Source organism: Amblyomma mixtum, chromosome 3 (assembly GCF_055824585.1).
Source record: "Amblyomma mixtum isolate Tamu chromosome 3, ASM5582458v1, whole genome shotgun sequence".
Taxonomy (NCBI): domain Eukaryota; kingdom Metazoa; phylum Arthropoda; class Arachnida; order Ixodida; family Ixodidae; genus Amblyomma; species Amblyomma mixtum.
Genome location: NC_143014.1, coordinates 275,068,655 through 275,089,660, shown reverse-complemented (window position 1 = coordinate 275,089,660; position 21,006 = coordinate 275,068,655). Strand labels below are relative to the sequence as shown.

General features: G+C 43.8%; 1 protein-coding gene across 3 annotated transcripts in view; it reads right to left on the bottom strand.

The window, feature by feature from the left end:
- The window catches only part of LOC149354945 (death domain-associated protein 6-like), a 104,963-nt gene extending 86,213 nt beyond the window's left edge, over positions 1-18,750 (bottom strand). For all 3 annotated transcript variants that reach the window (XM_089583554.1, XM_089583553.1, XM_089583556.1), the window contains exons 1-2: positions 18,606-18,750; positions 10,994-11,038 (exon numbers count right to left, since the gene is read on the bottom strand). In XM_089583554.1, coding sequence (XP_089439680.1) covers positions 10,994-11,038; positions 18,606-18,698 — 138 coding nt within the window. In that variant the 5' untranslated portion in view covers positions 18,699-18,750. The remainder of the gene's footprint in view (positions 1-10,993; positions 11,039-18,605) is intronic.
- Positions 18,751-21,006: the final 2,256 nt, after the last annotated feature.

The window sequence follows — 21,006 nt, the reverse complement described above, 5'->3', positions numbered from 1 at the left end:
TATCTATTTGTACAATTAATATAACACGATACTAATACCAAACCTGCTTTTGAGCAGTTACACTTTATACCTATTGTACTGTCCTAAACAAATAAAACGCGAACAATAAAATGAAAATGCCAACAAAAAAAAAACATTAGCTCTAGCAGAAGAAATATATGCACGGTTCATTAACACATCTAAAGGCAAATCTCTGCACCTTCGAAATGGAATTAACACGCATTATCATTGAGCTTCCCCTGGCTCAGGTCCTCTCATTTTGCTTTTCATTTTTCAGTTGTCTTATCTGCACTTCATGTGTTGAAGATTGCATAGTTGTACACTGCGCTTATGCATAAAAGCAGACATCATGCATTGACCACTCCCACGCGTTTTTTACCAAACTCAAAATTAAAATGCACAAAGCAGCTCCGTAGTCAGTGCACTGGAGATCGATGGCTTTTACCTCTAACAGAGACCAGCGTTTAATGACAAAAGCTGTCCTCCAACTTCACATTCATTTTGGATACAAGAAAGCTGTAAACTGTGGGCCTAACATCCCAAAGCAACACACAGGCTATGAGGGAGACCATAGTGGAGGGCACAGGGTAAATGTAGACCACATGGGGTTCTTCAATGTGCACCGAGATTGCACACCACACAGGAGTTTTTTCATTTCGCTTCCATCAAAATATGGCCACTAAGGCCTGGACAGTGCCCGCGACATTGGGATCAGCAGCCAAACGCCAAAGGCACCGGGCCACCACGATGGGTTGAATAAGAAGGTGATAACTCCCGACTCAAGTGCCCCACGACTATTTGTTTTGTTATAAGAGCATCTTGCGCACTTTCACAAGGTGAGAAGATCAACACACATGAATGTCGTTTTCAGACCTCAATAGCCTGTGTATCGTTGCAAAGCACCAATCATGCCTGGTTGGCCACCAACGAATAGGGTGCACGACGACGCAGACTGTCATGCCAGAGTTGTCACAAAACTGACAACACAGATTGTCAAGCTACAAGCTCCCCATGTTGAGTGGAAAGCCACACAACAGCCAGAAAACCTGTTTTATTAGTGATCATTTAAGAGAACATTATAATGCCGATCACTTCGTGGAGGTTCGCCTGGGTGTCAATAACCATAGGCACAACTGAAAGCAGTTGTTTGGCAAGACTGTGGTGCCAGCTACCAGCAATCAAATTATTATGGCTGCTGTCACATGGGCACTTCCAATCCTGATCGAGCCCAATCACAACTGAACTTCTGAGCACTCTCAACATGCAACGCTGCTACACGCTCCAATTCGATCCCAATCAGCGAGTTGGTCCGCTAAATGAGGAGTGCCGCTCCATGTACACGTGGTTGTAGAAAAGGTGGCAAAGAAATGCGTTCCTAACAAAAGTAAAGTAAACAAAGCATTTGTGATCAAAAATCCCGTGCTTGTGACCGAGCTACAGGAGGTTACATAGCAAACACATGGCAAACACCCGACCAGTGGCTGTGCACGCAAGTTCTGTTTACTGCCCAGGCAAGAGGGCGGCGTTGAGTGTTAACCCCGTGTCAAAAATCAAGCTGCACTGAATAAAACAATAAAATTTTAAAATTTTACAGCCTTTATAATAATGGGTGTCCTTCCGAGTGTTCCATTTTTATTTTGCATTTAATTGCTTCCTGAGCAGGAGGGTAGCAGGCCTCAATCGCACTTCAGGAAGTGGCCTGCGGACGAGCAGGATTGGTCTTGATTGCAACTGAACTGGCCATGTAGCAACGCCGGATCTGCATTGAGTTCGATCACAATCGAAGGTGCCTGTATGACAGCAGTATAAGGCTGCTCACATCACATGTCCAGCTAGCAACTGCAGAAGTTTGGCTTTGACATTGTAATCGAAAAAAGAAATACCGCTTTTTGGAGAGCTAGGGACAAGTGACCAAGCACTGAACAATCTACCTTTTATTTTTTTTGCTGCGGAGACATATTTTATGTCCCATGAAATAAACACCGACCACAAGTTACAGCCCTGCGTGCGATGTTCCTTCCTCTATTTGCTTCATTTTAATTAAATGAGTTCCCAACCTGAATAAACACATTTTGCTAAAGGATAGCTCATTTCCATGGCAACCTTCAGTTGCTGATAACCAAGCGGTGCAAGCCAAACACAGATACTACTATTTAATAACCAGTATTTTTCCACATCCTACAGCCTTGAACAAGGTTTAAATACCACTGGCAGTTCAGGACACATATTAAAGGTGTGAAAATTTTCAGGGTAAGAAAGGTAAAGACTGCTTGAGAACATCTCTGAAGTTGTGTTGTTCTGGCCCATGCTCTGAACACTGACCCAGTGAATTTTAACATGAGAGCATTACGGAGCTCGTGAGGCAGAAAAGCCGGTATCGCCAAAGTCTAAGGCTGCTGTGGCTCCTTCGCGTCGCTAGTGTGCGAAGAATCACAGGAGCACCAGCGGCAGACACCTTACGCAGCTTGAGAGAACGGAAGCGCTCCACTTCTCGTGGAAGCCACCAGGAGCGCTGTGAGTGAGTGTGACGTCATCATTCGTCTTTGAGGAAGAGAACCCTAAAGTTTCCATTGCGCACAGGGGCCTCTAGGAGCAGTGCGGAGTGATGCCGTCAAGTGGATGGCTTAAAGAGCTGCTGCATTTCACTCTTAAGGCGGAGCTTAAGCGTATCCACAGAAAATCCGGTGTAGGTGTTGCCAGCAAAAAATCACGGGCATGGCTCTAGCAGGTGCTCCCCAGAGTGCAATCTAGGAGGCAGATGGGCCACCTAGGGTCACGTGACCTTGCAGCGTCATCACAACCTGCCCACCGGATAGTGAGCAAACTGCCCACCTTGGCAGCTGGCAGTTAAAGGAGTACAGACACCTAACTTTTGAGTGTTTTTTTCCTTGTTATGATGCGTAAGGCATTATTATACATAGATTACCATGCGGAATTCTACGACCACTGAATAATTCATAATCTAATTTCTTTCCTGTGCTGTTTTGGTTTCGATTTCAACAGCCGAACGATGGCTATGATGTCAAAGGTCATGTGAGGCATGAAAAAACTGCACTATAATGGCCGCTTCCACATTTGTTGTCATTCCGGCTCTTGAGGAAGGTTGGCTTCAGCACTGTAGTGAATTAAAACAGTGGAGCAGCGATTATATCGCAGTTTTTCCATGTATCATGTCACGTATAACCACACTTTGACCTTACATCCATCGTTCAGCTGTTGAAACCGAAACAGCATGACAGAAAATATTCAATTAAATTATTTAGCAGTCACAGGCAAACGCCACATGGTGATTCGAGCATAGTAGCGTCTTCCGCACCATTGCAGAGAAGAAAACATGCCAAAAAAAATTAGGTGTCTACACTCCTTTAAATTAGTGACTGGTTGCTCGCGAAGAGCAACCTGGGCTACACAAAGCCCCTCGCTGGCAGCACCCGCCATCGCAGGGCAGCGGCGCATCGCTTGACCGCTGCACCACTGCACCAGGAGGGGTATGAGGACTCCCAGGGGTCTACGAATGTAAAGTAGAGAGGGACCTTCTGCACGTATGAGAATTAACCCATTACACTATAGCTTCACACACTTAAGGCAGGGCTTAAGTGTCCCCTCCAATTTTCTTTAGTACTTCTTGCAAGTTTCGCACGACCACAGTATCTGTTCAATGAACTGCGTTTCTTCAGAGTGCACTACTACGAATTATTCGAGCGATCTGCACATCAGTCACACGAGGTCAAGCACCACAGCTATAATTGTTTTTCCTTAACTAAGCACCATAATCTACTACCACAGGGTGCTGAGTGCATGAGCAGATAGTGAAACATTGTAAGCAATACATACTGTCAGCCCACAAGGACGAGAACAAGAGGAAGAACACTACACATGCACCACTATCAAAAGACAACACATACCTCATTTCAGTTGCATGTTTTCTTAACTATAAAGATGCATTAGGCCACGAGGTCAAGCACCACAGCTATAATTGTTTTTCCTTAACTAAGCACCATAATCTACTACCACAGGGTGCTGAGTGCATGAGCAGATAGTGAAACATTGTAAGCAATACATACTGTCAGCCCACAAGGACGAGAACAAGAGGAAGAACACTACACATGCACCACTATCAAAAGACAACACATACCTCATTTCAGTTGCATGTTTTCTTAACTATAAAGATGCATTAGGCATTTGAATACATGATTTCCATGTGGGAATTGCCTCAGACCGTTAAATAATTTAGAATGGAATTCCTTCTCTCATACTGTTTTGGTTTGTTTTATCAACTAAACAATGGCAACATTTCGGCACGTGAAGCAGGCTTGCTTTGAAATCCCCAAAATATGGGGAAAAAAAAAAATTGATTTTTAGTAATTGTTGTATCCGCTTGTATGCCTCTTTTTTTTTTTTTAATGCAGCCCTGAAGTTAAACGGCTGAAATCGACCAGGAAGTATTTTTTTTTAAATTGTTTCGTGAACCGCGATGGCTGCTGTGCACTGCAGGAAAACACCCGAACAATGGACGTTTTTTTCTGTTACGGTTTTCAGCTTTCATGCTCACCTGGGAAAGCAGATTTCTTCAAAACTGCTTATCTACTTTCAGCCCATTTGTTTTGCTGCTCTCTTAAGACTATAACGCAGGTCAAGGCATTCCTTGTTTTTCAAATTTGTGAATTTTAAATTTCTTGTATACAATTTTCTTCTCACTCTACATATTTCAATGAATAATTGATCGAAAAAATTCAAAGCCAAAACCTGTGCTTTGCCAAAAAAAAAGTAAAAGAATGTCTTGACCTGTAGCATGCCAGTACGAACGCAATGAATGTTGAACCAGCCTTCTGCAACATTTTTTTTTAACTCTGCAGCCTTTTCACAAGATTCAGAGGGAAAATATACATTATAACAGATATAACAGTGAAATTTTCTAAAAGTGGTCACAATATTTTTTATATGCTAAAAAATTTCATGCAAATACATCAAGAAAGAAAATAATTTTTGCTGAAAGCAGTGTCCTTCCTTAAGAGTTGTAGTGAATTAAAACTAAGTATCAGCAGTTATATTAATTTTTTTTCGTGCCTCACGTGACCTAAACACTCCTAACATGTCACAGCCGTTGTTAATTTGATGAGACGGAATCAGCATCAAGAAGAAATTCAATTATAAATTATTCAGTGGCTGCAAGGGAACACTAAAAGGTGATCCATGTATACTAATGTCTAACACATCATTTGAAAGAATAAAACCCAAAAACTAAAATGTGGTGTTGTAGGCACCACATTTTAGGAAATTTTATGGTAAGCAATGTGGTAGCCAATATTAAGCAAGGTTTAAAGGTTATTTAGGGATTGAACTTTTCATTTCAAACCAAAAAAAAAAAGGAAAAGAAATAAAGTACACCCCACTTCATTTTCAAAATTCGCTTTTAACCAGGAAAGGTCAGCATCCATGGCATGGACGCCACAGCCAGCTCGCTATTAAGTAGGAATTACCCAATAAAAGGAGGAAATTAATCCCGTACGCCAGCCAGGGGCATAGTGACACGGTGTATCTTTGGAGTAAGCAGCGCAGTCGTGCATTTTGAGACGCTGCTCCGCTACCTTACACACCTCTGCATAACAAGACGCTCCATGTATACCTCCTCGCCAAGCGTTGTATGCTAGCATAGCACTGTTCACTGTCATTATACCCTAAGGCCAGTTACTTCACTATGTAGGTTCCTCCACTGCATACAAGGACAGACATGAAACCATGCCTAAATGTCACAGAAAAGTGTCATGTTCTGGCTTCCGTGACTTAAGCAGCAGTTCCATCGCTGCAGTCTAACATGCATGAATTTGCGACGCCCGATCATCTTGCTCAACCCAGTGCAACATTTCAACGCTAATATGGCAACCCGCCTTTAGGAAGTCAAATTCCACTTAAAGTTTTATCTAACAAATGAATCATTTAACTTCCATTACTTTCTGTAATGTCACTGACATAACAGGACCATTCATGCATTAATTACTTGCAAATTGAATGCTTGAGCTGGCGAAAAGGCTGAGATGAACATATAAGTGAGTTTTGACCGTACTGACATGCCACATAATATCAGCGTAAAAAGTCAGCAATTTATCTGCCGTAAAAAATAATTGCTGATTGCCAATAAAAAAAGAAACTAAGTTCTGAAATAAAAACCAAAAAGAGTCTGCCAAATTTCCCAAAAATAACAACTGGAAAGTCCATCACCTAGTCACAACTCATTCCATAAAAGATCAAAATCATGCTGGTAGCAGAACTGGAGTTCAGAGAATGCAGCGTCAAACCTAGGGGCAGCAATGGCCAAATGCAACAAGTATGGTGGAAAAGGGCATGCACTCATCACCACTGAGGAATGGTAGAAATGCATATGAAAGAGGATAGCAAACAAAGAACGGTAAGCTTATAAAACATACTGCAATTTAGTTATCACTGCACTTATGGGCTTTAACAAGCCATTTTAGTTTGATACTCGTCATACTGCAGAGCGGGGACTGTCTGCCACCAACAAAAGAATAAAATGCCTGGCACAACACAACTGCAAGTGACAGTCTATTTCGCCTACACGACTACAAAAGCTCAAGTGAATGACACTACCTTAGAGAAAAACGGACTAGCAATTTGGAAAGCTGAAGCTTCAAGCAGGATAACCGCGCCTTGACCCACGCAAGGTTAGCAGAACCAGAATGGCAGCGCACCACAGTGGATAGGAGAGATTCAGCAATACACATTACAAGTTGTACAGGTTGCCACAGTTGTCATGTGCATGCTGAACTACCTAACTTGTTTTGAAATGACAAACCGCCATTACTAATCTTTTATGATTATGTGCCATGGTGATCGCAGATTAGTGACAAGGGTGAGTAGCCTAATATAACAGCTCTACTTACTCTATTCTATTTTATTCTTATTAGCCTCTGCAACAGCTGGCTTACCCGAGCTATACTGACGCCACAGCAGACTGTGAATAGAATCATTAGAATAAAACCACTCACTATTTTGGCCATGCTCTTGATGAGGCAAGGGACTAGAAACAGTTGCTTATTTCATCAGGCAGGCTAATCCCTCCCTTCAAAAACGACCGAATGGTCTTGGAACTATATGAAGTCTCCGGCAAGAAGCCTAGGCTTTGTAGCATGTATTAATGTCAAGCTGCTACACACATGCTTCTCCTGTTGATACTAGCTGGTAACAAGTTTCGTAGTAGCGGATACCAGCGGAGGTTTGTAACCACCCAGCAATGCCTAATTTTCTGGTGTGGCAGCATCGACTTGAATACATCTTTTCCTTCACTCCTTAAACTGCACGTTAAATAGGTGAAGTATGCTTCCCCTTGTCCGTTAATTCCTAGTCTTCTTCCCCATAGTCATAGTGAGGGACGATTCCGGATACAATCTACATGGGTTTTAGGTAGGGATGTGCGAATACTGTAATTTTCAAATACGAATCAATCAAATATGAATAGAAGAAAAAATGCCTTCGAATATTGAACATCTGTTCAGTATGAAAAAATTTTTCAATAAAGATACACCTTATTTTTATTATTTTTCCTTATTTTTTTGTTTTTTCAATATGCTGTACGGTCACTGCAACCAAAATAAACAGGCTGAGGATGACTCAGCACCATAGAAAAAAAAAAACGTGCACAGAAATGTATATTGTTTGATTAGAGAGCACAACAGTATGCAACCTGTACTGTGGTCATGAAAAATGAGTAACAAAATGAAATCCATAATGACACATGGTTGACACCTAAAGATACCCTAACATGATGGGCAGTGAAACCTAATTTACACTAAAGGTACCGGAAGAAATGCAGCTATTTCCGCAGGCCGAGTTATAAAATTCCCCGCCGCCCGAAAAAAAATGCCAAAAATATGAAAATACAGCGAAGCCTTACAAGGAGACTGCTTCGCACAAAGAGCGAAAAGACCATTATGAACGTGCAGTGTCAACGTGCTGAGAGAATAATGCATATATAAATGAGGGAAACTCTACTGGAACATCAAGACTGCTTCTAAGAAGAAAGTGACCAGTGATGCGCCAGTCGACATGGAGCGCAAATTGGTTGGAGTAGCTGGCGATCGCACGGCTGATAACCCCCGTCACCACAGGCTGGCTGCGAAGCTCAGCAGCCCAAACTACACGCTATTTTCCAGGCTATTTTCCAGCCAGGCTATTTTCTGGCTTAGCAACAGGGGCCCACCTATTGCCATTACAGCCGCCGTTACGCACACGTCAGTGGTGCGCGGGTGAAAATGCACCATGCATTGTAAATGCACCACGCTTGCCCTGTCAGTGACACCTCAACTCGACCCCACTTTCATCATCATCATCATCAGCCTGACTACACCCACTGCAGGGCAAAGGCCTCTCCCATGTCTCTCCAATTAACCCTGTCCTTTGTCAGTTGCCACCACTGTATCACCGCAAACTTAATCTCATCCACCCACCTAACTTTCTGCCGTCCCCTGCTACGTTTGCTTTCTCTTGGAAACCACTCCGTTACCCTTAAGGACCAGCGGTTATCGTGCCTTCGCCTTACATGCTCTGCCCAAGCCCATTTCTTCCTCTTGATTTCAACTAAGATGTCATTAACCCGCGTTTGTTCCCTCACCCACTCCGCCGTCTTCCGATCTCTTAATGTTACACCTATCATTTTCCTTTCCATAGCTCGCTGCGTTGTTCTAACTTAAGCTGAACCCTCTTTGTTAGCCTACACTTTTCTGCCCCATAGGTGAGTACCGGTAAGGTACAGCTGTTCTATACTTTTCTGTTGAGGGATATTGGTAAACTACCATTCATGATCTGAGAGAACCTGCCATATGCGCTCCACCCCATTCTTATTCTTCTAGTTATTTCCCTCTCATGATCCGGATCTGCGGTCACGACCCCACTTTGGGAGCCCCATAAGAAATTACACAAGTGGGCTTTCCTGCATATCGCAGCTGACGAAAACGACATGGCAAAACTCATGCTAGAAGAACTGTGAAGGTCAGACATCACAAGCGTGGACGTTAGGTTTACAACACATAATAGAAGAATAAAAAAAAAATGCGTGCTTTCGCGCTGATTTACCAAAACGGGTGGCCAGCCGTCTAGTTCTCATCAAGTGTGATATGTGGGAAAGCCCACTTGTGGAATTTCGCACGAGGTCTAATCCTATCAGCGTCCGGATGTGAGCAGTCCACGCGATAAATGATGGAGAAGAAAGCTGAGAGGACGCATCTGCACTGTTTTCCTAACACGCTAAACTCAATGTTTGCGTAATTTGCCGAGATATTATGGTTGTGCCACGGGTGGATTTATGAAACTCGATGCGGTATTCGATCTCTGCGAATATTTGGAAATTTTCTAGTCTGAAAATTCTGAAATATCAATTTCTCGAATAGGAATATGAACCGAGAAGCAAACGTATTCAATTCGTACTCAAAATTTAGAATATTTGCACATCCCTAGTTTTGGGCATACTTTTCAGTTCTACCGTGCATTTTTTTTTATTTGTATAGAAAGAAGGCCAGAAAATATTTTGAAGAAAAACGCTAGTGATTAGCAAATGCATGCATGCATTGCAGCGCGGAGCGCAGCTAGATAACCATTGGCGGGAAACACAGTTCAGTTCCAACAAGGCACTTTGTACACATTTCTATACATGCACACACAAATGGTGGTGGTGAAAAGTTACCATTTGCTGTTTGTTAGTCACTAGTATTTGTGGATGGGCAATGAAAAGATTCTGAATTCAAGTAAAATGTTTTTGAAAGCTGGCAGGGCTCTCACGTTTGCGCAGCTACTGGCCATTTTTTACAATGTTTCCATGATTGCTACAGTCCTTCCATTTATGATATAAAAACAAGTACAAGCTCGTTAGAAAGGAAAATACATTAACATTTCATCGGTACACGCTATTAATAGCAATAACTGTTGATATGAGATAAGTGAGCAAAAAATGCAGTACACAAAACAACACTTTTGTTAAACTTGCCTGCTTGCAGGATGCATTTGCAAAAAACTACCGCACTAAAAAGAGGGCTGATTTTCAGTGTTTAAATGAAATGTTTATCTCTGTACCTTTGCAGTGGTTGTTTTGCTTCAGTGGGTAATGATTTAGAAACGGTTCTCTAAAAAGATCAAAAGCGGCAAAAATGAAGCATATTAGAGGCTTAAAAGCTTTCCATGCAATTGACTGAACACATGCCTATTTTGGCACATGTGTGGCACGTGCATATTTTGTGAAGTGTGCAAAATTTCTATGACCTGCATGTGGCTGAGTGGCCAGACCTCCGTGGGCTGCATTTTTGCAATCTCAAAAAGCTGCAACTTTGTAATACACATTTGAGTACAAAACGCATTAAATGGTTAAAGATGGCAGCAAGACCGAACAAGCCATGTAGCTGCGCAGCTACCTGCCAGCCTCCATGAGCAGTTCCTGCTACCCATTAAAAAGTGTTAACTGCCTTGGGTGATACTACTGCCTTTACTCAACTTAAATGAACCCTTCAGTAAACAGTATATTTATCACCTGGAAGCGTTTAAACACACACACACCCACAATGGCTCTAGGAAATGCTTAATAGAAATTTTCAAGAAAACCCTGGCCTCCACTATGCCTCAGCAGGTCAGTGCTGTGCTATAAATGCTGCAGGGCTAATAAGGACTACTGTCTTAACAAGGGCGAGCACTGTCTTCAGCAGTCCTAATTGGAGTACTGGTCCTACTGAGACTACTAAACTGTTTCTCTGCTGCTGCTGTTTGCCTTCACCTCTGCTGTCCACAAGTTTCTGGTGTAAGAGACATGGTAAACCAAGAGTGCACAATATCTGTACGCTTGGGCTCCTACAGATCAAAGAAATCACTGCTGTAGGGCACTTGGAACTGATGCTCAGCTTCTACAACACTGCCAAGATTTAGGTCAGGTCATAGATAGTTACATACATTCTCTTTTACAATCACTGAAATATTGCCTCTGCGGCTATTTACTTACAGTTTTAAATTCCTCCATGATTTGGTCGATGGGTTTCATGTCCTCCTGAAAAATACAGCAACATTTAGTACAACGGCTCTGGTTTGACAGCATAATTTACAGATCTTTTATTCAATTGATACAAAGCGCCAGGTGCCAGCAAATTTAAGCAAAGCCCAGTCCACTTGTTTTCCTAATAAATTCATAAGAAAAAAATTACCTAAGAAATTCATTAAAGGGCCTTGGTACCACCCTTCGTATCTCTTTATGTATTTGTTTGCCCCGTTTTTGCGCTATTAGCACGTTACTCTGTTATGTCACAAGAATCCCAGAAATGGTACACTGCCAATGGCTGGCATCTTTACCAGAGAGGAATGGAGGTGGTGCTTGCAAGCATATGATATGTGATATGAAGCATATGTGCGAAAAGTGGGAAATGGCTCTGAACATAAAAAAATGCTCTGTTCTTCGTGTCTCAAACAAGAAGCAAACATTAGCTCACACATACAATATTGGCGGGGATGTAATTAACGAAGTATCAGCTGTAAAATATCTAGGAGTCACAATAACATCAACTTTAACCTGGAACAAACATATTGACAACATATGTTGTACCGCACGTAAGGCCTTATGGGGGATTCAAAGAAAATTGGCGACAGCCCCAACACAGGTGAAGCTCACTGCATACAAATCCTTGGTTAGACCGATTTTGGAGAATGCGTCATGCATATGGGACCCCTACACCAAAACAAATATAGATAAGTTGGAAAAGGTACAGAGAATGGCCGTCCGTTTTATTTGCAACCGCTACAGACGAACAGATAGCGTAACACAGATGATTAATCTCTTGGATCTTCAGACCCTCAAATCCAGACGCACAGAATACAGGCTTAAGTTCTTCTACCTCCTGTACAATAATAAGACAAAAATAAACAAGACTCTCTACCTTGCCCCTGCACCTCGAGCTAACACACAGTTTAACCACGGGAAAATCTTAAAAGAATACCAGGCTTGCATCGATTCATTTAAATATTCCTATTTTCCTACGACTGTGTCCGACTGGAATAGGCTGCCTCAGAATGTTGTCAATTCTCCTGACGAAGTGGAATTCATTGCTGCTTTGAAAAGTTTGAATGTATGACTTTTTTCTTTGACTTCGTTTTCTATTTTTGGTATTATTCATGTGTTTTTTTGGTATTATTCATGTATTTCCCACTCCTGCTTGGACTCCAGAAGGAGTCTGCAGTATTCCTAAATAAATAAACACATTCTGACAAAGACACTATCACAGACTCGGCATTCTGCCAGTGTGGTCAGCCAAGCAGAAGGAGTGCACCTCACACGCTGCACTCGCAGCCACCAAAACGCTGCACTGGATGTACCTTCGCAGCCCTCAACAGGCTGGCAGCTCCGAGAGAAGTGAGAAAAGGTAAGAGCTAGTCCAGGAGCCCCTTAAGTCTGCACAAATTGATTTGGTCAAAACAAATTTGGTCAAAACATGTGCAACACGACTCAAAACAAGGACCTAGCCAGAGAGAAAAAAAAATTTTTTAGAGCAGTACTGCACTTAAAAAGTGCAAATGAGAATTAAGCGCTAACTGCATGAGGCAATACTCCGCAGCAACACACAGCGCCAAACCCCTGTCACTCATTGCATCACTCAAGTTCTGAGTTTTCAGAAGACTTTGCTCATCACCCGGAAGCAGCTCGCGAGACCAGACAAAAGCAATAGGCTTTACGGGTATATAACTTGCAATCCAGCTGCTTTGCGAGTGAAGTTTGTTTTAGTGCGAAAGCACTACTTCCCAAGATCGAACCGGCTGACGAAGTTTGTGTGAAGCTTGACCTTGGGGGTAACCCTGGCCAAACCATAAATAAATAAAATAAACATTGCCGCAACTGGGATTTGAACCCCCGGAGGCGCGAACAGATCAGCTTTGCTGGCCACTGCACGAGAGCAGTATGCTATTGCCCCAGGCGATGCCACCTCGTGTCAAACAGCAACACACACTTGCACTGTGCATTGCACACCGTCATATTCATCAACTAATACTACTACCAAACTAATATCGTCGCCAGACGTGCAGATGACCCAGCAAAGCAAACCATGAGTCAACCAGGCTAAACACATGCTTTCACATGTCTACTTGGTTTAACTACATTAAAACTCTAACACTTTTTCCTAGAGCGGTTTTGGCGAAGCCGTTGATGTCCGTGCTATTTCAACAAAATTTTGACATTTTTGCCTATAATTAATTAATTAATCTACAGTCACCAAACTTGGTTTCTAGGTTAATTTTTTCCTCCTCTATCTGGAGCAACCACTGGTTTTCTGTGTGACACGCTTTGTTAACGGACGATAGTATGAGCCATGAAAGGCTTTCACCTTAAAAGTGTGCCGATTTGGGGCAGTGGTAGGGCCATATGGCGAATCAAGAACACAGCTTAATGTTCATTCACAGTCATCCCTGAATATTTCTTACACCTTTAATGCCCAGTATTGCACAGAAGCAAAAGCTGAATATTTTTTTTCTCGCATGCCAGAAAAAGGCCCTTTAAACTTCATAACACAAAACAGATGTCTACTCTCAATTCTTTTTGTTGAAAAGACACACTGAATGAGGCCGGTTGACCAGCCGTCACACAATGATGACGAAGGCAAGCGGCAAGTGATCCTTAGTATGACAGCAGAACATTGCACAAATATTTAATTCCAATGACTTCAAAAGAGAACAAATAAGCTGAATACTGCACACACGTGGCCGAGCAATGGCTTGTGAGCATGACATTGACGGGCAGTAGCAAATAACGCAGATTTTTTTTTTTACACCATATTAATATTTTTTTATGCAGTGTAACACACTGCCTAAGCTTTCAGTTGCTTGAACTGAAAATAAAGTTAAAATTTTGATAAAATTTTGGGCATCAAAGGGTTAATCACTTGCCATACACTACAGAGCACTGTCCTCAATGCCATCTAACTACATCATCAGTTCTACAACATGACGACGAACTCTTCATGGTCCTGAAAGTGCCATTCTTGTAGTTGCACAACTGAGCAGGTGCTCTTGTTGTATTACGTTCAACAATGTACCCCCACCCACAAACTGAACACAAATGCTTGAGCACTTGCCTTGGACTAACGTTACAGCTGTGAAGAGTTGGCTGCTGGGTCTAAGACTATGCTGCCGTGTGTGTGGCTGCAGCGGCTGGAGACAGCGGGTGCCCTGCATGCCCCTGCAACATAGTCTTGGACCTAGTGGCCTATGCTATGTAGCTCTGGCATTCATGTTGTTTGTGAGAGGTGGTACATACATTTTGTCTGCAGCGTACTCTTGCAGATTCAATGACTTGTCTGCAACTAAGAAGCCTTTTAAGCTTAAAAGCAGCAGTGCAGTTACACCACTTAGTTGGAGCCCTCCCATCTCAGAACAAGGCCTGCTACCACTGTACCGGCATATCAGGCGGCAGAGTGATAGCCTTAGCAGAGCAGCATCCTGAAAGTTTAGACGAGATACAAATGTACAGGTATGCCTAAGAGGCTGACAAAAAGGCATGGATGCCTGACGAGTGTCAGCCTCTCAAAGCTAAGCTAACCTGCCAGCTTTTAATCCGAGGTTTTTGCATAAACCATATGCTCATATTCGAGCAAAACACAGTAATTAAAAAAATAAAAAGGTGCACAGGCGGAGGCCTTAGTACATAAAAGGGAGAGCCAACCATATAGGTAAGCAGCCGAGGTATGGTTGAGAAGACTGACGGGGTGGACCTCGAATCCAGTCTGTAGTCTACAGAGAATGTTAGGTCAGTGTTATTGCTATGTATATGGCTGTAGTTGTACAGTGCCAGCTTATAAGGCAATTCCAGGGGCCTTTAGAACAGATGATCACACTATTCCTTGGTGTACTCTTTCTTCACAACACTAAATTGTTTCTTAATATACCAAGTGAAACAATTTTAATGCAGCACCGAACCAAGGCTGCACGGCCAGAGGCACTGCTTTGTGTGACATAGCTATGACTGTCATAGGCATCATCAGCAAAGCTTTCAAACATGTTAAACAACTAAATTAACAACTGTAATCGGAGATTTAATTCACAAAAGGGCTCAAAGGAAGAACAAGCCTGTAATTTTCGGTTCAGCAATCACAACGAACAAAAAGTCTGTTAAGAACCTCCAAACTGAGTGCTCGGGACTGCATGTGCAACATCTAGTGATTAAACCTGGTTTGAGACAGCCATCAGGTAGGCACGTCAGCAACCTCCATGTGGCCATGCATGCTCACATGCAGCCTGCCTCTGACAAGTGCTATCGCTAGACTTCACTCCTGTAGTCCAGAGAGTTAAGTTCGGGTGTTCTAGACAAGCATTTTACCCTCTACGCAGACTGGGGTTCAATGCATACATAAACACAAAGCATCTCCAGCCTGCATAATTCGGGAAGCTACCTGGATAGAGAGGAGAACCGGATGGAAAAGTCTGAAAACCGAAGAAGGTGCTGTTTAAATAATGCACCTCCTGTACGCATTATAACGGCTTAGTCTGCATACCTGCATGCCAAGATACATTTATCATGAATTGGTGATGACTCTGGCATCAATTCATCACTTTTGAGGGATTTCTATTTTTTGACCAAAATAATATGAACACAACAGTTTGCCACCAGCAGGCATGAATAATCAAAGAAGCAGTGGAACGAAATCTCGACACAAATGGTCTTGGCTTCACTTAACCTTCACCAAAAAAAGATGCAACACATTACACAAAATGGAAAGTAAGAGGAACAGCCTTTTTAGGAGCGCAGTACAAAGAACGAGGTGCATCAAAGCAGGCCTGCCATAAAGCCTGATACCTGTTCCAGTCCCACTGTCCTGTGTGATTTCGCACCTCTACAGATCGAAGAACACACCCCGCTATCCTACTCAATGTGCACTGTTCATAAATTGCTGCACATCACTGAGTGTTAACAAACATATAGTGCGAACAGTTCAATAATCCTATCCCATATACCCTTCCAAGGCCATATGTAATCCATGAAACACTATCAAGAACACTTTTCAGCAAGTAAAAGTAAGGCCACGGTACCCTGACGGAGCCTGCAGCACAGCCACTGCATTTGATCACTATAAAGCTTCCACTTTTTCTTCAAACCAGTTAAGAGCCTTTTAATTCGTAAAGAAAACTTTTTACACAACTAAGATGTCTTAACACATTCACTGCGTCGTGGGTCACCGGCACGTCATGTCATTTATACATGCTGTGCTGTGCAGCATAACTGGGTCACACAACGAAGCCATGGGGCATGGCTTCTTCATGGGAACCAGTATTCCTGGCCGCACAGCATAAAAAAATGTCATAACCCACGTGTCAAATGTATAGTTGTGTAACGCGTGCCGATAAGTATGTACAGTACAGTTTGTGCACAGACACATTCAGCCCAAAAAAAAAAAAAATGATGAGCACAGATATCAACAATGAGTATCCCACGTGCGCTGGGAAACGCTGGAACGAAATGCGGACACATAGCTGTAAGCCAGAGACAGCAGTGGTTTTTCTTTTCTTCTGTCCTTTTTTTTACAATAGTCCCTTGCAGGGTAAAGCGAGATCGCAATTTAGCGAAGAGATTTAGTGCGACGAGGTCGTTAGCGCTCACGTACACGTTAACGTGATATTCTGAGACGCGCGCACACACATTGTCAAACTTGATCTTACTACGCGCCTGACTTTATTACGCGTCCAGTAACAGAAATAACGTCTGCCCAAAAGCGATGACACAAGAAAAAGATCTAGCTGCATGACAAGAAGCCGTGCTCTTGGCTTCGAACGCAGCACGCGAATGCTGCAACAACAAACGCACGACCGTCTTTTAATGATCTCTAACAATGACGCACAAATTCCCACAGAATAATATAAAACTTAGAGCAAACTTAAAAAAAAACGGATTAAGAAGAAAGAATACGAGGCACACAAAAAAAGAACGACGAGTCTCGCACGTGCCTTGGAGAACGTTCGAACAGAATGCATACGTATCGTTATAAACCAAAGCCGCGGTAGCTTTTTATATTCCTTTCCCACAATTGTTCCTTGCAAAAAAAGCTAGTTACAACTGTAACGAAGAGATAAGGCGCGACGCGGACGACAGCGTCGACACATACTCTAACGTGAGATTTCGAAAGGCGCGCACACACATTGTCGAAATCGATCTTATTACGCGCCTGACGATGCCCCCCTTATTACGCGTCCAGTAACAGAAATAACGCCTGCCCAAAAGCGATGACACAAGAAACTAGCTGCGTGACAAGAAGCCGTGCTCTCGGCTTCGAACGCAGCACGCGAACGCTGCAACAAACGCACGACCGTCTTTTAATGATCTCTAACAATGACGCACAAATTCCCACAGAATAATATAAAACTTAGAGCAAACTTAAAAAAAGAAAACGGATTAAGAAGAAAGAATACGAGGCACACAAAAGAACGACGAGTCTCGCACGTGCCTTGGAGAACGTTCGAACAGAACGCATACGTATCGTTATAAACCAAAGCCGCGGTAGCTTTTTATATTCCTTTCCCACAATTGTTCCTTGCAAAAAAAGCTAGTTATAACTGCAACGAAGAGATCAGAATAATGGAATTGAGTGGGCGAGTTGGTTTTCCATCTTGACAGTGAAAGCGCTCAAAAAGACAAGGACGACAGAAAAGGAAAGACATACAAAGCGCTTTGTATGTCTTTCCTTTTCTGTCGTCCTTGTCTTTTTGAGCGCTTTCACTGTCAAGAAGAGATCAGAAGCGACGCGGACGACAGCGTCGACAGATGCGCTAACGTGAGATTTCGAGAGGCGCGCACACACATTGTCGAAATCGATCTTATTACGCGCCTGACGATGCCCCCTTTATTACGCGTCCAGTAACAGAAATAACGCCTGCCCAAAAGCGATGACACAAGAAACTAGCTGCGTGACAAGAAGCCGTGCTCTCGGCTTCGAACGCAGCACGCGAACGCTGCAACAAACGCACGACCGTCTTTTAATGATCTCTAACAATGACGCACAAATTCCCACAGAATAATATAAAACTTACAGCAAACTTAAAAAAAAAAAAACGGATTAAGAAGAAAGAATACGAGGCACACAAAAGAACGACGAGTCTCGCACGTGCCTTGGAGAACGTTCGAACAGAACGCATACGTGTCGTTATAAACCAAAGCCGCGGTAGCTTTCTATATTCCTTTCCCACAATTGTTCCTTGCAAAAAAGCGAGATTACAACTGTAACGAAGAGATAAGGCGCGACGCGGACGACAGCGTCGACACATGCTCTAACGTGAGATTTCGAAAGGCGCGCAAACATATTCTCGAACTTGTTTTCAGTATGAATATGCACTTGCCATGGCCCTTTTATGATGCGTCCAGTCACCGTAATAATAGTGCGTAACGTCAGTCCAAACCACTGGCAACAAACAAGCGCTGCATGACAATAAAGCTATGCTCTTTGCTCAAACGCTTGCGGCCGAACGTCGACCTCTATGCGTCGACCACTAAGGCTCGCGCGCGCACTCTACGATAACAAAGGCACAATCGTATCCTGACGATTGCTAAGAACGACGCACAAATCCCCAGAGCATAAAATGAGACTAACCATTGATTCGAATACCTCTTCAGTGTCCGATATCGTGATTACTTCGGGCCCATTGGTGCCGGCGCCTGCCTCGAGCGTTCGTAATTCGGCCATGGCGACACTGGTACTGCTGGTTGAATGAGTAGAACCGGACTCTGGTAGAACAATCAAGGAACAATGACGCGTTACGAAAAAGAGATTTAATATATATTAAACGTCCAGCCCCCTGGTGACGTTATGGTGACAGTGCTTTAATTATGATGACATTGATAATGGCAGTAATTGTAATTATGCCTCAGGAAAGTTTTTAAATAATCTCGGGTCATTAACTCCTCACCGCCCCCATAGGGGGCAGCCGAGCTGCTGCGATTTCTCTATGCGATTTTTACCTACGGTCGATAGGTGGATGGATAGATAGAAGCGATTTCTTTGAAGCGGGGTAGGGGAAATTGCCATCATGCTCGTTTTTTTTTTCCCCCTTATTTTTGTTCAATTGTGTTGTCAATTCTTATTAAGATTCGCCTTTTTCTTTCACTACGGTTTCCTACACTTCTAACCTGATGTCACCTCTCTGCTTTTCAGCCACCAATCCTCCAATCGCTTTTTGCTAACTTCCACTGCAGATGCATTTACATGACCATTATCTTAAACCCTAGGGCTTCAGGAAGAGTGACTGTGCTAGGGTAACTGTGCTAGCCACCCTAACTGTGCCTCCATCGACATCCGTATGGATACCATCACATTTGAGTATGAGGTGTTCAATTGTTTCTACAGATCTACCACACACAGCACATGTGTCATCATCTTCGTTATTTTTTTTTTTGTAGCTGCGCGTTCTAATGCTGAATTCCAATGGCGGATCGAGACCGCTCCGTCGGATCGCGTACGGAGCGCATCGGAGCGCGTAGATTTGCCACCTCCCAGTTTGCGATTGGAATGCCAGTGATCCCTCGGGAGCGCGACGCCAGCGCCGCAGCGGCGACCGCGGAAACTAGGCGCGCCGCCGGAGCGGACGCCCTGCTAGCTTCGTGTTCGAGTGCGACAGGAGTTGCGCGAGGCGCGATCTCCGCGTTGACAGACGCCGTCTCGGCGAAACAAAAAGGAGGTAGTACGAAGGCCGTAATGTAAAACCAAAACCAAAGCGTATGTACAGGATGGTCCACTCTCCGTGAACACGCGAGTATGCGGCCGCGGTCTTCGGAGAGCCGGTGAGCCTGTCCCTACCGTTCACGAAAGAAGTGGCGGACGACGCGCAGGCAAGTTGCTCGCTGCTCGATTTTCCAGCCTTGCGGACTGCGAGACGCAAGCCGCTGAACCAATCAGCGAGACAGTCGAGCTTTCGGCAACGACGCCGCCCGCGGACACGCCGAGCGACGAACTGCGCTGCCCCCCGGCCAACGTTTCTCCCTGGCTGCCGTAGTCGTCGCTAAGCCTAACTGTTTTTCATCGATGCCGCAGCTGAGGGCGCTTCGGAATTGGCCAGCGCTGTAGTAAAGGTGCTACTCGCGTCACCGTTTTACTGTGCTCCTCGTCTCATAATAAAATAAAGACATGATCGATTTCTGCGGCGCCTCCAACAGCGGAGCTAGCAGACAGCAGGCCAGCCGCACTGGGCATCAGGAAGAAATTTGCTTGTATCGCAGTTATCACTTCTACCAGCAACTCGGTATTGAACAACGATCCTCAAAAATGATTCATTTTTTACATTCCTCTACTCCAGGGCTTGTTATGAACGCGAACAAAGAATATTAGCGCATTTTTCTGACGCCGGCGGCAGGCATATACAGGCCGGCAGTTTCACACTCGCTGTCCGGTTCAGACGAATCTTCACTGCTGGGCTCTGAGCTTTCAGTGCCCGAGTCGGAACTGTCACTTCCATGAACAAAATTAGTGCCGCACGGCTCGAAGCAAGATCATTGCCGTCCACTGTTGACTGGAAAGTACGCGTCTGTCCCGGCTCGCCCGGCTCACCACGTAGCGACGACAGGAACGAAGCGGCTGCTGCCGGTCGCGACAGGAAGTAGACGCGGCGGAAAAGAAAACGTCACGCGAGGTTCCGGTCAAATCCGCCGATTTCGGCAGATCAAGAATCGCTGCTCCACGGAGCGATCCGGGATTTACGCCTGATCCCGATCTGCCATTGGAACATACAACTCGCGCTCCCATTTTACCATTGGAATACGACTGATCCAAACCGAGCAGAAAAACTTGATCCCGATCTGCCATTGGAATTCACCATAAGACACCCTGACCTAGCTTCAAAAAGTAGGGCACTGCTTCTTGAGTTATTGAAAAATCCTTTACTGATCTGCCTTTTCCAGTATCGATATAGTTTCACGCTATGCTCCTTTTCCATTGAATTAATCCAAGTTTTAACTTCCGCGACCTGTCATTTGATGCTCTTTCTTTCTCCGTCCTTGTG